Below are 18,749 nucleotides of genomic sequence, written 5' to 3'. Positions count from 1 at the left end.
GCACTGGGAGATACAGCGCATGATGCAGCATTGAGGACCTTATGTCTAGGAAAGAAAAGGACATCGCCATGTTTCTGCCTTCCAAGGCTCTGGACTTTTAGCAAACTCCTACTCTTTCCTGAGTTCACCTTCCTGAGAGAAGAGCAACTTCAGGAAATCGTGTCAGTCGAGAGTCCAGGAAAGAAAACTGTAATGCGATACAGGTCTAACCCGCAGAAACACTGGGAATGTCTCCTTTTACAGTGGACCCTTCCAAAAGGAAACCAACCCACTGTAAATAATGTGTCTGGGAAGGGAAGACAAACTTTTAACCCTTCCCTTGCCTCTACTGTTTGCTTAGTCAAACTGCAGTTTTCCTTGAAGCCAGGCAAAGTCACCTTCTCTACACTTCCTAGCTCTGTCCTCCAGCTCTGGGCAGCCCAGAGATCCCACTGTTTTGCTAATCCCGCTGCCTGAAACTGGAATTCAAGTAAGATTAGCCAGATACATGAATGGGTGGTGCTCCAGGCCCTACAGGTTTGGTGTCTGTGCCTGGCCCTCCTTGCCTGCATCATTCTCCCAGCTCCACCTGGACATCCAAGGGAAGGGAGTGAATGTAAAAAGGGTCATTCTGTCTCTTCCTGAGTGCCATTCCCCGGGTTTACACAAAGTCCAGCTATTGATACAGAGTGCAAACATTTTCACTCTTATATATCTCTAAGTGTTTTTAGCTCAGTGTCCTCAAATACAACAAATAGCAAATGTATCTCTTCCTTGAAAAGCAGTTCTTTCTATTACTGCTTAAAGCGTGGACTCAAGACACTGCTTCTCCCAAATTCAGATTAACAGTTTGAATCAAGTTTCACTATACAGGGTCTGGCTCTTAAGGGAGAGCAGGGAGTTCTTCCAACATTAGCCACGAGAAGTCACTGGGACAGCTTGTACAAACAGACCGTAAGACGCTTGCAAAGACAAGCTTAGAGACCTTGATCCACCAGCATTCCTGAGCACGTGTTTAATTCATCCCAACCACGAAGTACCCAAAGCATGCACTAAAATGCTTCGCTGAGTAAGAATGGGATTAATCACATGCTTAAACACTTACTGCATGAGTACTTCAGAGATTAAGATTGATTAGGTCCTTCTCCTCATGTTTCCCCTCCTCATGAAAATCTCACTTCTGAAGACACAAGACTCACAGAGTGCAAGGAGACATAGGGAACATATTTTTCAGCAGGTTGCAAGTTTTCCAGCTTCCTGCCCTTGCCCACAGAAGACTTGAACCTTTCTGGGGGAGAAAACACTTAATTTGCTTACAAAGCCATTACATCATGAGGTCAGAGTCCAAATCATATAGTTTTTCCTTCAGTACTGTAATGAAAATCTTAGTTCCCAGGACTTTCAACTCCAACTCCTTTAAAAAGAACAAAAGCCAGATTTTCAGAGCTTGGCTCAGTGAAATAAAGTTCTAAATATTAATAGACTTTATTGATCTTAAAGGAATACAGCACGGAAACAAAGGCCATTAATTGAGAGAGAGGCTCTGCTTACATTAACAAGTCATTCAGCACAAAAGGAGCAGATCCAAGCTACGGTCCCCACAAGTACAATATATGCAGTTCAAGTGTTTACTTCAGCCTAGATTTAGTCTGGTCCCCAATGTCATTTGCACCAAACTTGTCCACATTTTTTGACTGGAAGCTATTCTAGGGAGCCATCACTGCTTCAGACCCCCATGTCCCTGCCCAGGTAGAAGCACATTTTCTGTGCCCCTGGAGTGGACCATCTGGGTTAGCGTTCCAAAGCCATCTAGCTAGTGTGCACCAGAACTGCTCTGCTGTCCAAACCAATACGCAGGAAGTGGAAATGAACCACAGGATTTGCTTCCAGATGGCTCTGTTGCTCCAAACAAAAGCACGAATGCAGACATTCTCAGAGGGAGAGAAAAAATCTTCAAGGACAGCAAAGTCCCAAGACAGGGTGTAGTAGATACACTCTGTCACTAGGATGGTTCGTTTGGTTTGGAGGCCATCAGCTTTTCCTACAGTTTAGAAGCAACTGTAAGATGTAAAATTGCTGCCTGACTCCCACAGTAGACTAATATATGGACTGTGTCCATAACAGTGTTTGCATTACAGGGCGATGATGTTCACAATAACAGAGGGCTTTGGCACAGACTGCCCATGTGAAAGAGTGGATGAAATTATTCTGCCATAGGACAAGAGTGACCAGAAACATGTCCATAGATTGGATAAATGCATGCCACCATCAGCCAAGTGTGCAAAGTGAACTTCTTTGCAAAGCAACGCAAGACTTGTCTTCAGCAGCAGCTGGGAGGACAAAAGACTAATGAAGGGTGAGGAAATTCAACTGCATAGACAACTCCCATCAGCTACACCAAGATCACAGGAGCACAGAAAATGGTCTGCTGGGTCAGCAGGATGGTACATCTTCTCCAGCTAACGGTACTTCAGCAGTTGCAGGAAAAAAATAATCTTTAGGGGGAGCACACAAACCTGGCCACTATTTGCAATCCCTTCACCTCACGCTCCTCCTAGCATCCACAGTCACTGACTGGAGATGAGAAAGCACACATCCTTCCCTACTTTCTCTAACCCCTTCAAACTTGCTGATATTTTATCTGCCTCGCTATTTCCTGTGGCAGCAAATTCCCTGCTGCGTAAAAAAGCACTTTCTATTATTCCTTTTAAACGGATCTCCTACTTGTTTCCATGTCTCCACTCATTTCAACATTGTGGGATTTTTTAAACCCCAGAACAACTGTTTTGCACCACAGTGCTCCACCTATGTTTAGTTGGAGAAAGAAAAATCATGCCATGCAAGGAGCCTGAACACAATTCCTAGGCAGTTCAGTGAAATTCAGGAGAAAAACAAATTTGAAAGATAGGCCTGGGGTTTATGAATTGTCTTAATTGGTTTGCAGTCTTTGTATCTTCTCTGCACTGTGCAGAACATTGCAAAGAGTTGAGAATGGTTCTGTTTCTTCACACTAACAGCTCAGTTGTACGTATTATTGTTGGCTACTCCAAAGGTACATACTAGATGCTGAAGTTAGCTATTAAAAATGTCTTTAGCTGTTTCTGCTTCCTCAAAATGTTCACATCCTTGTTCCCTCCTGTGAGAAAAATCACATGCTGGGGGAGAGCTGTGCCCGGTGTGACAAGTCATCTGCTGAGTGGCAATCACAGCTAATAAAAGCCTTTGCTGCCCTTGGTGGCAGAAAGGGACGGAGGTCCCCCAGGGATGGCTTTGCTGGCTGCCACCTGAGGAGCACCTGACCTTTCTCTGAGCCAACAGACAGATTTGGGTTTAGTGAAGGCACAGGACTCTGTGGTGGAGACTCTGCTGTCAGTCCTTATCAAGGATGAACCCCAAGCCAGAAGAAAACTAGAAAACTTGTAAATGATGGACAGATTCCCTCTGAAGCCCCAGGGCAGGGAAAGCTGCAAAGGGCTGGGACCTCTAGGCTCTCTGCAAGCAGGGATTGTGCTATGGAAGGTCAAAACCACACCTGTGGGACTGGAACTTATCAATTGTCCCAGTAAAGCTTGTTCAGGTCTTGGCCAGATGGTTAAACCACCTCAGCAACTGGCAGTGCTGACAGTGGCCTTAGTCATTTAAGGAGTATTGGAAAAAATGAGTCAGAGTCCCCCAGAGGACCCTGTTTAGTCCAGTCCAACTTAACTGAGCTAAGCATTAGACTGAAACACCTCTTCTTTCAGTCTCTCCTGGAAATACAGATGAATCACGATCAGACCACTCCATTTATAGGGCTCACCGTTGCTACCTTCCTTCAGACCCAGCTGTCCAAATCCTTGCACCACACTGAATTTCTCACAAGCGTGATAGCCACAGCAGGGGCCCCATGCAGTTGGGACGTCTAGGCACAATGCCAGGGTCTCTCTCCGACCCTGCACACAACAGACACAGCTTGCTTCGTGATCTGCTGAGCCACAGCTGGTGGCTGGGATTAGGGAGCAGAAGACAGACCCAAAAAGCCTGCTGAAAGGCAGACAGACCAGGGATGCTCTCATCCCTTCATAGTGTGAGTGATGTCGATTCCTGCACTGGGGAAGTGGCACTTGAGAGACGTGCAGTGACGCTATTTAATCTGAATCACAAGGAATTTGGCTAATGGGGTCTGCTCTTGTTCTTCATGTTAAGCTTATGCTTCTGTGTATTCCTGCACTCAGTTATAGATGGAGCACAAGGTTAGCTAATCCCAAACCTCCCTGTCACAACCTGCCCCCACCTTGAAATAGGCCCCAGTGCACTGAAGACAAATGTTCCTGCTTCAAGCTTCCAAAGACTACCATAAACACTGGGGAAAATTAAAATGCGAACATTATGAAAAATACACTGGCAAGGACTCAAGGCTGTGGAACTAGAAAGCCAGGTAGCTTAAAGAAGTGACAGATATTTAACTGGTCTCCAAGATTAGCAGATGTTTTCCAACCTAACATTGCAAAAACTTACTAACTTAGATGTGTTTCCTAAATCAGAACCAGAGAAGACAATGTGTGTTGTGTATTGGGACCATATCAAGTACTTTTCCAGCACTGTAAGATCTTTTATTTTAAAAAAAGGGAGGGGTGGGGGGGAAGAGGAGAATGTAGAGAGAAAAAGCTAGGCCTGTTTAAAGGATTCTGGATGCTTACCTAAATCATGTAAGAAAAGGAAAATTCCTTGCCCAAACTGAAAAGACTCAGGTGCAATTAAGACGGAGATAGCATCAGCCCATTTCCCCATCTGGTATTAAGCTATTCAGCAAGAGTACTGCAGAATACAGTGGTTGCAGCTGATATAGTCTAAATGATACTTAGGTGGTTATTTTCTCTTTTTTTTTTTTTTTACTCAATTATCTAAAAAGAAACTATTCAGCAGCTCACTCTTGCAGACCAGTCTCCCTCACCTGGTACAAAACAATATGCTAAAGCACTGCAATTAGAAACTAATCATCCCAAAGCTGCTGGTTGGTTTGTCTTCTCACCAGTGACTCCTTTACAATCAGAGACACAGAGTGCACATCTGAAGATCCTCTCTGCTACCCTGCTACACCTTTGAGCAGATTTACAGGGATTTGCATGTGGCTTTCTCGCCCAAAAAGAGATGATGTGGCACGATTGAGAGAGATTCTAGGAAAGAAACTACTAGCTTTGACAAGCTTCTTGACATTCCCTTTGTTTGATATAACATCCATCAGTTATTAATGATAATGCATTAAACTGCTGCTTAGCCTTAGTAACGCCATGTTTAATAACAAATATTACTTCTCTCCCCTCTCTGTATTGGCAGCCATTGTCCAGTAATCTCTGGATGAATTATTCTATATCAGTATATAAAATTTTTATAAATATATATACATCTACACAAGATGCCCTTCCATGTGTAAAGCAACGAGTTGAGTAAAGCAATAAGATGAGTTACAGCTTTTCCTGTATCATGGGAGATGGAAGTGCAAGGATTTCTGGGCCACTGAATCCAAAATCCTGTGACCATACTGCAAGACCACTTAGAGAAATTTACATTTCTCTATTAAAAAAAGGAGAAAAATAATATGAGACACTTCATAGGTAGGGATTTACTACACTGCAGGTTAAAAAACAAAATCTGCCAATTTGAAAAAGCGTAACCACTGTCTCAGAAGCTGCTCCCAGAGACATTTAATTCTGGGTGGGTCTGTCCTTCCTACACTTGCAATGCAAGGAAACCTGAGAAAAAACCTGCCTTGCCTTTCAGGTGGGTGACAGCAGGAAGGACACAGAGGAACCACAGAGACAGGTGTCTTCTCAGCAGATCTTGCTATGGAACAGACAGGCTGCACGCATATCCCTGAAATTCACACCAGTGACAGCATCCACATAAGTTGTATGTCCACTGCTTCATGGATGCCAGAGCAGAAGACAAACCTGCTGAAACCAGAGCAAGCTCTGGGCCTGCTCCACCAGCCATGCCTGCCATAAACCTCCAGACTTCCCACCAGGCAGCCCCAAAGCTGTTGCTGCAAAGGGAAGCAGTGCTGTCTACAGTTAGCTCCTCTCTCCTTTGCTGGCAGATTCACCTCCAGTCCTACGGGAAGAAAGAAACTGAGACAGAGACTGGTGGGTGACACAACTGTCACTTCTTTCCATAACCTTGTCAGGGTTGTGACAGTCAGCTACCATACCTAAAGAGGGCACCAGGGACAGCAAGTCTATGCTCTCCTCCACCCAGCCCAGCTCCCAGAGCACCCAGCTCTTGGGACTGCATTTACTGGACATTTCAGAGGGACCCCTGTGCTTTACACAGATCTATTTGGTTACAGAAACCTGCCATCTGCCCCTGTGTTGTACCAACCAAAGTCTGCAAGCACCCTGACAGCAAGAAGGATTAATAATACATTTCCATCTGCTCTGCAACTTGAGCTGCCCATAAGCAACAACCTGAAGATGCCTCTGAGCTCCTAAATCCCACCTTGCCTTTAAAAAATGCAAGTTACAGGAAGAACAAGAGGATCCAGGACAATCCATTTTCCTCAAAGCACAAGTCACATCCACCGCAACATTTTAAACTTGCTCCGTTTTCTGCTTGGCTAAATGCAAGGAACATTAGCAGGTCACATCAGGGACATCTAAGTGGTGAAAACGCCAATATAAAACCATTGAATGGGTCTGCACCAATGTAACAAACTTTAAAAAAGTATTAAAACAGACTGTTTATTACAGCATATGATGTGTTATATTAATTTACACAATGATATATATATAAAAACAGCCATTGATGATGTACAGTAAATTGGACATCAACAGGAATATTAAAACTACTGATACTCATGCACGTGACATGCATATGTTTTTTTTTCTTTTTCAAAAGCAGTTTTACACAATATACTGAAGTTACTAAGCCTTGGTCAGCTGCTCCAACGGTTTACTCTGAACACCACTGCCGTCTGCAGCGGGACTCCCAGGAGATCGGAGCAGAGTGCATTCCAGAGAAGGCAACTTAACTTTGGAGACAGGTTGAACAGGAGCCCTTTCCTGGCAGGGGAAGGCTCAGGGAAGACAGGGGTGAGTTACAAGAAGAGAATCAACAAGAAAAGAATAAAAACCAGGCCAGACTAGCAGGAGAAAAAAGTTCAAGATGTGGCAATGGGAGCAGAAGAAAGGGACAAGCAAAAACATGAAGACCACCCGCACTCCCTCCGCCTTATCACCTAAAAACTCATGACCTTAAGCTGTCAACATCCTGTATAAGACCCAGAACTGGAAAAACTAGGCAAGAAAGATCCATTCCCAGAAACATTAGCCTTTTTTCAAAGCCTTCTGAAACCATGCACTGGAGGCTGTTCACCACTGAAATAGCAGTGTTATGTTTTTTTTTTTTTTTAACGAGTATAATGGTCTTTTATTTCCACGTAAAAGGCACTAGTATCCACCCAAGTTCTGAAGACAAGTGACATAATTTACCTTAAGTTTTAAATATTTGTATAAAAAAAAAAAAATCTGTGGAAATTATGTACACAAAAGCACCTTGCTTCTGAAAGCAGAAGCAGATACATTCCACCAAGTCACCTCACTAGACGGTTGTCATGAGCTTCAGGGAACCTGACCGAAAGCGGAGGATTTTCTTCTTGAGGTTATGAGAGGCTTTGATTTTGACAAAGGCCTTTGCCGCATTTTCATGCAGCTCCGGCGCCGTGACCGTTTGAATGGGGAGCGTCTGGACAAACTGAGACCAAATAAGGCCCCCGCTCTCATCAGAGTCACTGGTGGTCGTGCTCTCCCCTACGAACTCCACCTCACTCAGACTGGACTCACTGTCTCCAAAGCAGTTCGTCGTGTAGTTGCTCTGCTCGTCCTCACTCGTGTCCACCACGGTGGAGTGGAACAAGGACTCGCACTCTGCCGAGTACTCCGAGTCGCTGGCCACGTAGGCATACGGGCTGACGTAGGGCAGGGGAACCTGTGAGTAGACCCCCACACCTTCCCGCCGGTTCCTCCTCGCCCTCCGCAGGGCCTCCTCATAGGAAATCTCTGCCGACGACTTCCACCGGCGGTAGTCAGCCCGCTTGTGCTTAGGTTTGGCCACCACCACCTCTCGGCCGTGCCCGTGGGATCGGATGGCGGATTTGTGCAGGCCAGCCTGCCGACTCTGGAGGCCCGACTCTGGCTGCAAGCCGCTGCCTCTCTTCCCCCGCGACGAGGGTTTTTTCAGTTTCTTATTTGTATCCAACTCATCAGGAAAGCGGCACTTCTTGCTGACCGGCTTGGTTTTCTCCCGCAAGGTCTGCGAACCGTTTTCCAGCCCGTTGGCAAGGTGGGGCCTGTGTTTCAACATGGAGCTTTTCAAAATCTTGACATTTCGGGTGCCTCTGTGAAGCTTCACACTTTGCTGCTGGGCTGGTATGTACTGGGCGTTCACCAGCAACCCATCATCCAGGCTCTGGGAGGAAGAGCCCTCGCTTTTGAAATCCAGCGTGGGCCTCTCCTCAACAGCAGGCGACGAGGAGCGAGCCGCCTGCAAGCTGCTCTTCAGCAGGACTTTTTTGGGAGGTTGGCCGACCCTGCTCTCCGGCTGCAGCACCACGGGTTTCCCCGGGCTCTCTTTGGGAGACGCGGCAAATTGCTGGCCGTTCTCCTTGGGGACATCCCCCGCCGCGGCCACTGCGTTGCGGTTGAGCTCCGGAGGTGCCGGTTTGATGCCCCGTTGCTTGCTCTGAAGTTCGCTTGTCGCGCTGGGCGGGAAAGCCGCCAGCAAAGGTGCCTTCCTACTCTCCAGCTGCTCGCCAGCCGGCTCCCTCGGCCTCTGCTTTAACGGGGAGGGTGCCGCGTGGTCCAGAGCAGTGGTCCCACCAGAAGGCAAGCACGCTTGCTTGGAGTTCTTCAGGTTCACGATGTTACCATGAGCCACCACCCCCGCAGGCTGCCTGACACACATGCTTCCATGCCTCAAGATCCCTTTGGTGGGATCGGTGTTGAGACTCGTCCTCGGTTTGTTAGTCCTTACCGCGTGAGTCTTTCTCTGAACCAGGCTTAAGATGTACCCGTCTATCCTCTTGCTGGTGGAAGGGCATGGAGCTGGCCAGGAGCTTTGTGGGAGAAAGGCGGTGGTGGATTTTCCCGAGTCCGTTTCAGATCCGGCACAAACGTCACCAATATCGCAACCAAGCCTCTCCTCTTCTCGTTGGGGGTTTTCGGTCACGGGGAGAAGAAACATGGGACTCTGCACAGCTACGGCATGGAGTGGGCTGGGGTACCGGTAGACATCGTTCCCGTTTTTAGACACCAGATCGCACTGGTACTTTGGATGTACATCTGCAACGACATCGAGGGAATTTGAGTGCGGTGTGGACAAAGAGCGACAGACAGAGCCTGCGGTCTGGTCCTCATGCTGGCCTTCCTTATTATAGTCCATCCAGCCTATGAGATCTGAAAGGCATTTTAGAAGAGTTTAGAGAGCCTGCCAGGGACAGTTCTGCTATGTTTTTCACGTGCTGCCAAGGACGCCGGTCCCATCTACGCATACGATGCAAAGTTTTAACTAGAGCAGCGCTGTTCAAACAGTAGAAATTTTGCAACTAGGGATGCTGTTCAAGCAAGATAAAAGCAGCTCTACTCTTCTGCGGGTTTATTTGTAACTGCATCTATGCAGGATTTGCCCCGATATGATTACGTGGTTGAAAAAATAAAAATCACAGCCCTAATGAGAACATTTACATTGATTTCAAACCTGTGCCTAGGTTGCTAAGAGCTTCCTATTTTACATCCAAGCCACCCAGAAGTCTGTACAGGTCTCATATTTATGTGTTACATAGTCACCTGTAAAACTCACTGCAGGCCTCAGCACCTATGAATTTTATATTTTATTTTGCTAAATCCAAAGAGAAGCATAAACATATAGACAAGAGACCAATGAATTCTTTTATCTTATTGACAAATTTCACTTCCAGATTTTTTCAAGCACAACTTGGGGCAGAAAAAAAAAGCAGATTTAATTTTATCATTGTTATTATTATCATCATTATTACTATTATCATCATGGTTCTTTTATAATTATAATAATGCTAATAATAACAACTGATACTTCTTTTGAGGAATAAAGGGTTAAAGAATGGGCAACAGGCTATCTTTCCATATAAGTACAAGGACTGCAGGTCACTCCAGCTAACATCCCAGCCTTGGCTCTGCAAAGAGAGTTCTGTAAGAGAAATCCAGTGCGTTTCAAGATGCATGAGTCAGATTTAATGGCCAGGGCACTTATTTAGGAGGTAAGCGACCTTAGGAGCAGGATTTCAACACAACACCTAAGATTATTATTTTCTTAAGCTTATGTTGCCCTTGTCTTCTTGGGTAGGGGTACATTCTACATGATCCTTCCAGATCACCCTCATTCCTGTTTTCTACTCTTGGGCTAGAAACTTCAGTCAAGGTACTCAAATTTGAATGCTCAGTGCTCATTATTTATCTAAGATGTATTTCAAGAGAGGTCTCACAGACTTTGATAAAATTCGCTGATAATGTTCCTGTGTGGGCAGGAAAGGAATAATAAGGAAGTTAAAAGCAGGAACTTCCTCCAGATCAGCTCACAGTTTTCTCACATTTCCTAAATTCTATGTCAGAGTCAGGATATGTTGCCAAAAAGACTTCTCTGAAACATGCCAACTCGTGAAATTTCATCTCTAAAAGTGAGATGGTATGATTAATGCAAGTTTTAGGTTTTCATGATGCATACAGAAACAAACAGCAATACAATCTGCTGGAAATCCTTGTGTATGTTTTTCTGATTTATGTATGGCCAATGAAGATCACATATACCTTACATCAAGGAGCATTAAATTACCTCAAGCTGCTCAAAGGATAAATTAGAGGACTTCGCAGCATCTCAGAATGAATGTATTCCAGGCTGTATTTTTCCACTTTAGAGTCAGAAGAACTTGAATTATTTTGTCCTCGAGTCACAAAAAAAGCCACTATAAATTAACCTTAAAGAGCAAAATGGAAATTGGAAATGCTATGGTTAGAAGCATCCTCCACAACCCAGAATGAACTAAGGTTTTTGAATGAGTATGTCTGCAACCAGTAACATATGATCACAGAAGTTCTACTGAAGTGTCCTTTCTGGACAACAGGCAGAGGAGACCTTCCTATTTAACCATCCCACATGTTAAGGCTTGCATCTTCAGCCTAATGTCAAAGGAAATGCAACAGCTCTCTGCCAAATGGACAAAAGACTTTCTCCCTGTTCATAATGTCTATTTAATAATAATACTTAGTAATCTACTATATAAGTGCAGGACACACCTCAGCACGGTCACCTGGGGGTTGAGAACTGAACTGACAAAATGACAGCTACAAACAGACTGACATGCACCCTGACCTCCTAAAACCTGTAGCTAGCTCCTTGTTCTGTCACTAATGAGGACAGGGCTGTTCAGGTATCTCTCATTATTGCTATTTAGTAAAAATGCTTTTCTAAAGGAAACCATGAGAAACTAGCCGACTAATGTGGTTGTGCGCATAGGTACCACTGCCCTCTACTGGGTAGAGCAGCTGTCATATTTTCACATGTTATTTTCATGTGTTTAGAGCGAGATATTCACATGTAAGGCTGGAGCAGTGGAAGGCAAACAGTCCTGCCTCGTGACCCATGTACGTGATAGGCACTGGAATCTTTTCAGAGCACACTAAGTCAAGTGAAAGGAAGAAGGGTTAATCCAACCCAGATACTCCTGAGGCAGTATTTCCAAAGCCAAAGCCACCTCCTGGAGTATGATGCATTCGACCTGCTTTTACTATACCTGCAGATTTAGGGCGTCCATCTGAGATATTCAGTGTTGCCTCCAAAGGGCTGCAAAAGCAAGTGCTAGAATGGCAACTGGATAAACACTCACTGAAGACAGAGTTAGATGAATTGGAGAGCGATCCAGAAGCTCCATCACTCAGCTCATAAAACCCTATAAAAATAAGAGTTTGGATTTATATTAGTTATGTCTACACAAAGTTACCATTTGTGTCCCTAGAAAGGCAGTCAGGCTCATGTTTATGTTGGCTTACTCTATTGCAATTAGTTATGGGATTTCATTCAGTCACCCAAAAAACAGTGCGCAATTTAGTAATATCCTTATTGCTATGAAGGATTCTGTTTAAAAGTAAAGCACTTAAAAGTAAAAAAGCAGAACTTTACTTAGCATATGAAATTTTGAACTTTTTTTTAACCTTTACAGGGGTTGGGGTTTAACACTTACAGGGGTTTTCATATTTTAGCAAGAAGGATTCAAGCCATGTTTGACACCCCATTCATTTAATAGTGTATTATACTTCCAAGACAAACTCTCCAGCTATTACTGGACTACAAATTTTTTATCAAGTGCTGGGCCCAATGCTACCCATTATTTTCATCGAAGCTCTGGAGATAAATAGTGGATGACATGAAAGAAAGAAAATGGCAAATAATGTCCAGACAAAGAAAACTGTATTTCTTGATGAGCTGGGTCTACTCAAGAAAAATATGACATACCATAATCAAGATTTAAATTTAGGAAAAAGGAATGCAGGGCATGTATACAGAATAGGGATGCATCCTGGAAAAAAAAAAAAAAATCTTGAAAAGGACTTAGTCAGCATGGAAAAGCAGCTCAATCAAGCTTAATGATATGGCAAAAAAAAAAAGCTAATGAGATTGTTGGATGTACAAAGAGACTAATGAATAGCAGTAGAGAAATGACTTCAGCAGTCTATACAGCACTGCTAAGAAAGACATTGGAACAGTATGCCTAGTCCTTGACTCCAGCACGCCTAAAACAAAGCTAAAAAATTGGAAAGAGGCCATAAAGCTATTTAAGAGCTTGGAAAACTGCCTTAAAACAAATGACTTAATGAACTTGACCTGTTTAGCTCATCAAAAATAGTCAGGAATTAATACTGTATAGCCCCTCTAAGAGAAGAAAAAGCTGGGTACTAGAAAAGACCTTAGTCTATGGTAGAAAAGCATATATAAAAAAAAATCAGTGAGGGAACGAGTCAAATTCAGATTAGAAATCAGCAATGGTTTTAACAACTGCAAGTTGGTGGATTCTCCACTTTTTGGTGCCTTCAGAACAAGTCTAGATGCCTTGAGGAAAGGTTCCCCATAGTTAAATGCCATTTACTGGCTTCAACACGGTTAGAATGGGATGAAATTCAATACAGGGAAGACCAAATTGTTTGAGTCAATGTTCCCTTCTGGCTTAAGATCAGTTCTGACATCTTCCTCCTGATGGTGGTGCTTCCTTTCACCATTTTTCCCCACAGCATCCTTCCCAATATGCAGGAAAATTAGAATTTCTTGAACTAATTTGTGGGTGGCCTTGAAAACAAAAAATGCCCCAAACACTAAGAATCTAATTAAGCTGGAAATACTCCTCTGAATATGTTGTCTACAAACAGCAACCTTTCCAGTGGCAGCTGAACTTTATTAATAGGCATTAATTATCAGAGTGAGAACACGCTATAGACATTTACTGCTGTAGTACTGAAAACTACATCCCGTTTCATTCCAGGTACCAAGGGAGGCTCCATGTTGCTGAATATTGGCCTTACCTGAACTTGGACGACTGTCTGTCTCAAGGTGTTCATCTGTCGTTTTTTCCACGTCCAGGCGGAGATCACTTATTTGCTTATCTAGCTCTTGTAACTGATTTAGTAGGCCGGCGTCCCTCCTCCTCAAGCAGTTCTGGAAAACAAGAAGACAAAAAACATCAGCTCCTTCGGCGAGGCAGATGTGAAAAGGCTCCAAAGACAATCAGTCTTCTCCAATCTGAGCATCATGGAAATAACATGTTGATATTTTTTTATTTAAAAAAAAAAAAAAAAAAAGCAAAGAACAAAGCCCTGAAATTCCAGGTAGATGCTCTGGATAAACACTTAACTGAAGAATTACACGGGCACTTTGTTCCAGCCTCCTCCTGCCAGTTTTACGTAAGGAGCACAGTCCACAATCTAGAAAGACCAACACACTATGTTGGCAAAGCGCTCCTTCGCAGAACCACAGATGTAACAACAAAGCTGTATCATATGATACGGTCAGACCAGCCCCGTGCACATGAAACAGGCTACTTCAGCGAAAGGGCAGCTTCGCCAGTGTCATAGGGGACGCTCACCACCACAGTGATGTTAGTCAAAGATCACATCTGTTCACACAATGGGATGAACCAGCTCTGCCAACAAGTAATGTGGGAACCGCCTTGTTCTGCTGCACATTATGAGCTTCTAGACTACGATATAGACAGTAAGATTCCCAGGGCTGGGATCATGGCCCTTTTATTAGTTTTGCAGTGCAGCAGGAAGGAAGAGTAATTCGTCCTCTTCGCCCAGTATAATCGTACAAAATTGCTGTGAGATGAATTTTAAGGCTATTTATGAAGGTAATTTGATGGCATAAAATAAGCAATAAGAAATTATTTTGTAAGGCTCTCATTAACCCACGGTCAACGCAATCAGTTTCCCTGTGTGTATTATAATGTTGCTTATCCATCATCTATTCAGCTTCATACCCTTTAATTGTTCTGGCTTTGGGGAAAGTGGAGGAGACAGAAGGAAGGTTTATCTCTTTTTTTTTTTTTTTTTTTTTTTAAGTGCATCATTTGATCGGTGCCCAGCGATGCTCTGATACACTCATCGCAAAGAGTTTTGAGGCTCATAATTGGACTAGTTCTAAACCCACTAAATCCAGGGCAACCCTTCCCCTGGGGTGGGCCAGTCCTCGGGCAAAGGGAAAGCAAATGTTAATAGTGTTAGCGAGGCTGTTTGAAGACATGCCGGCATTTAACACCGTCCTTGGAGAACCAAAGGGGCGATCCCAGGTCTTCTCCCACATTTCTAAGGGGAGCCGGGAACTGGCTGGAAGCCAGGCTGGCAGCTGTGATGGGCTCAAGCGGCAACTCACTCTGCCACCTACTGCCACCAGCGTCTCCGCTCCCCCCGTGTCTGGTTCCAATCTGCAAGGTCAAGTGCACAAATTAAAGTGCTACCACAAATCTCTGGGTTTTGGGGGATTTTTTTTTTTTTTTTTTGAGTAATGATTGCCTGGTCCTTCACTACTGCCCTTTGGCAGCCAGCCCCTTCGCAGCAGGGAAAAAAAAAATATTTTTACTTTTTAAAAAAGGAAATAATCCTAAAAAATAAGTAAACCAAAAGGCTAACAAGAAAAAAAAAAAAAAAAAAAAAAAAAAAAAGGGGGGGGGGGATGGCTTGGGGAAATGAAGAAATCAGGCAAATAAATCACGCAATCCAACTTCTCCCTGGGTGAAAGCAAATGCTGAGCCGTGCACAAAGACCGCCAGGCACAGCTGTACGCTATTTTCATTGAAAAATGATCTGCCGCTTCATGCCGCCCTCCATCTCTTCCCACACCAGCTACAAAGCGCGTCCTTCAACAAAAGCATCCCTTATTTTAAGGGGCCTGATCCCGCCGGGGCCGGAGCGCTCGTTACCTCGTTACCTCCTCTCGGGGTCGCGACCCGGGACCTCGCTCCCAACTTCCATTCGAGGCACCGGCAGCGCCTTCTCTTGCCTTGAATGGAAGTCGGGCCTCTGGCAACCCAAAGGGAAAAACCGGCACCGGCAAAAACGCCGGCGAAATCCCGCCGCCGCTTTGTCACCGCTCCGCCCGAAGCCCCGGGGGGCCCCCAGCTCCCCGCCGCCTCACCTGCCCCCGGGCTGCGGGGCTGCCGGCCCGGCGTGACAGCGGCGTGGGGGTGAGGGGGGGGGGGGAACACCGCGACCCCTCCGTGGGGAGCCCCCCCCCCCGCGGGTCACACCGCCCCGCGGGGACCGCGGCAAGCGCTCACCCCCTCAACACCTCACCCCCCCACACAAACACCCCCACACCCCCCACCCCTCCCCAGCACCCCCGCCCCCCGCTCACCAGCTGCCTCCGCAGGAGGAGGATGTTCTCCTCCAGGAACTTCTCCTCCAGGCTGCGCGGCGGCGGCCCCTCGCCCGCCGGCTCCCCGCGCCCGCCCTGCACCCCGGGCAGCGCTCCCGCCGGCCGCCGCAGCAAGAGGCTCTTCACCAGCAGCTCCTGCCGCTGCCTCAGGTACTCCAGCTCGCCCAGCCCGGCAAGCGTGGCTTCCAGCCGCTCCCGGGTGCGCTGCCGCTCCGCCTCCGCTTCGCCTTTCTCCCGCCAGCGCGCATCGGGCTCCCGCGGCCCCCCGCTTTGCCCCGGCCCCGCCGCCGCCGCCGCCACGGCGGCCGCCGCGGGGTTCGCCTTCATCGCCGGGGAGGGGGGGCGGCCGCCGCTGACAGGCGCTGCCCGCGGGGGGGGGCCGAGCGCCGCCGAGCTCCGCGCTGCCGCCGCCGCCGCCGCCGCCGGTCGCGAATGGGCCGCGGGGCGCCCGGTTCCCTCCGCGGCTGCCGCCGCCCCGCGCCCGCCCACCGCCCGCCTCCCGCCCTCCCCGCTCCGCCGCCTTCCTCCTCCTCCTCCTCGTCTTTCCCCCCCCCCCCCCCCCCCCCCCCCCCCCCCACACACACACACACACACCGCGGGGCCGGTGGTGGGGTGCGTGGGAAGGTGGGGTACGCCGGGCTTGCTACCCACCGCCCTCGCCAAAAAAAAACTCCGGCGGTGACCTCTGGAGCCCCGCACGGCGCAGTCACAACATCCCGTTGTGGTGCCGTCTGGCCCGTAGAGCCCCAAAGGTCTGAAGCAGGAGCGTAAATGGGGGGAAAAAAAAAAAAAAAAAAAAAAAATCCTGGCGTGAAGGCATGAGGGGATGCGGAGTGGGGAGGGAATGGTGGGAAGCAGGGAGAGCGTGGCAGCCCTGGCACCAGGGTGCTGGCCACGGCGTCGGCACGAGGATCGAAGCGCCAGCGAGGTGTTGCTTCAAAGCCCCTTTGGGTCCGCTGGCCAAAAAAAGCCATAATGTAGTGAACTTCATAACTAGCTGCAGCGAGGGATCCGCAATTAGGTTCTCAATGGGCGCGTGGTAGAAAGAGGGAGGGGAGGAAATGCAGATGCCAAAGGAAAAAAGAAAAATGCTAGTATCAAAATAGAGCACCAGCTGAGCTCCAGACATGTTCTGAGGGGGGAGGATGGAAGAGGAAGAAGAAAGCATTGAGGGAGCCCTTCACAATATGGGGTTTGTTTGGAAAGATGTGAGCCTGCCACACAGCAGCTCTCACGGACGTTATGAGCATAATGAAATGCTCTTTCACGCTCTCCCTCTGTTCCTCAGAAGAGTATGATGGTTTGTGGTACTGAGAGGTCTCAGATGAAGTTCGTCTCCCCATTCCCACGCTTTTTGCAGTAGACAATATATTGCGGTGTGCCATACACCTACTTCATCCACTGTAGGTGTTGGTCCTTGTTCCAAGAGCCTGCAGCTGACACAGATCATTATTCCACAGTCATCTTAAAGCAATGTAAAGTGCTTTCTCAAAAGGAGATCCATGTTCCTCCTGCAGCTTGTAACCAGCCCTTGGTCCCTCCCAAATGCTGGTCACAGGTATCAGCTCAGAGGATGGTCGAAGGCAAAGCTAGCTCCATTTCTTTTTGCTTTTGATCTCTTCCCAGAGCTGGTTCACATCTATGTTAATATTTCAGTTTGGGATAGGAGTGCCTTTTTGAACCAACTCTCTAGATCGTTCCGGCTTAACCATGCAGTGATTCACATCACAGGGAGATTTGAGAACAAATGAACTGAGCTGATTTGGGGTAAAACAAAAGCAGAAGAAGGGAGCACACCTAAAGCACTCCAACCACTGATGGATGTTCATTAATGGACATTCGATCTGTGGGATGAGAACACAGATAGTCCAAAGTAACACCTTTGAAATACCTACAGCGTGGATGGCGGGTCCTCAGCACAGCCGTACTGCTTGGTAAATCCATGCCTGCTGTGCTGTCCTGGCTGCTGATGCAGACGTAGATGTGTGTGCCAGCAAAAGAGGGAAAGTGAGGCGGCACAGCCAGAGAAGGCAGGGCCGCTTCATTGGGGAGCAGTGTCAAACCTGCCAGATTCAAGAGACCATGAAATTGCAGCCACGAAGAGAACTGACAAACAGAGAAAGGACAAGGGATGCCCCAAGGGCAAAGGATTGACTGAGGTTGCTAAGCAAAACTGGAAATGAAACCCAAGTCCCATATTAGACCATAGTCTCTCTCTATTCATTTTATGTATCTGGGCCCATAAAAGGCCAGAAGTAAGTTCAGCTCCTGCCCCACAACCTACAGGCCACCACTGCTGACCTAAAAACCTGCTCCATGGCTTTCCCTCCCGCGTGGAGCTTGGCATGCAGCACCCTCTGAGCATGTTTATGCTGAAAGCCGGGTTGCAATGCAGAGTTACTTTCCCAGGCGGATACCAGAAACTCTCTAGATATGGAAGCAGAGAGCTCCCACATTTTCCTTCACCCTTTTTAGACAGATTTTGCATGTAGCTCTGTGCCTTGTATGCGTTTGTACACAAAGCTTCATGCAATATTTATGCAAAGCTATTTCAACTATTTCTGTGCTGTTGTGTGCTGTGCAATGTAGATGTTGTTTCAAAAAATAAATCACAGCGCTAAATAAAATCTGTCTTAATGTTCAGATTTATTTATTTTGCCACTTATCATTTGGTAGATTTTGGTCTGATTCCTCCCTCCCAAGTCACCTCTTCTACTCTGAAGAGTCTAAAATGCTGCTAGTCTCCTGTACTCCCTGCTGATATTTCTGTGTTCATCCTTCACAGTGCATTGGTTACAGGAAGGAAAAGAAACACAAGAACTGCCAAAACAGTCAGCTACCTACAT

General features: G+C 46.6%; 1 protein-coding gene across 4 annotated transcripts; it reads right to left on the bottom strand.

Moving 5' to 3' along the window:
• Positions 1-1,440: 1,440 nt before the first annotated feature.
• Positions 1,441-16,308, bottom strand: DACT1 (dishevelled binding antagonist of beta catenin 1). Of its 4 annotated transcripts, none has more exons than XM_033009795.2 (4): positions 15,883-16,308; positions 13,557-13,689; positions 11,777-11,932; positions 1,441-9,407 (listed from the first exon to the last, which is right to left on the bottom strand). In XM_033009795.2, the coding sequence occupies exons 1-4, from the start codon at positions 16,228-16,230 to the stop codon at positions 7,555-7,557; spliced, it is 2,490 nt and encodes an 829-aa protein (XP_032865686.2). In that variant the 5' UTR covers positions 16,231-16,308; the 3' UTR covers positions 1,441-7,554. The 4 variants fall into 4 exon arrangements, with proteins under 4 accessions (XP_032865686.2, XP_042655131.1, XP_042655130.1 ...); XM_042799197.1 differs by having other exon boundaries at positions 1,441-9,293; XM_042799196.1 differs by having other exon boundaries at positions 11,870-11,932.
• Between the last annotated feature and the right edge of the window lie 2,441 nt (positions 16,309-18,749).

The sequence above is a fragment of the Tyto alba genome, unplaced genomic scaffold (genome assembly GCF_018691265.1).
Source record: "Tyto alba isolate M040663 unplaced genomic scaffold, T.alba_DEE_v4.0 Super-Scaffold_29, whole genome shotgun sequence".
Taxonomy (NCBI): Eukaryota; Metazoa; Chordata; class Aves; order Strigiformes; family Tytonidae; genus Tyto; species Tyto alba.
This window is presented reverse-complemented; position numbering and strand designations above follow the sequence as displayed.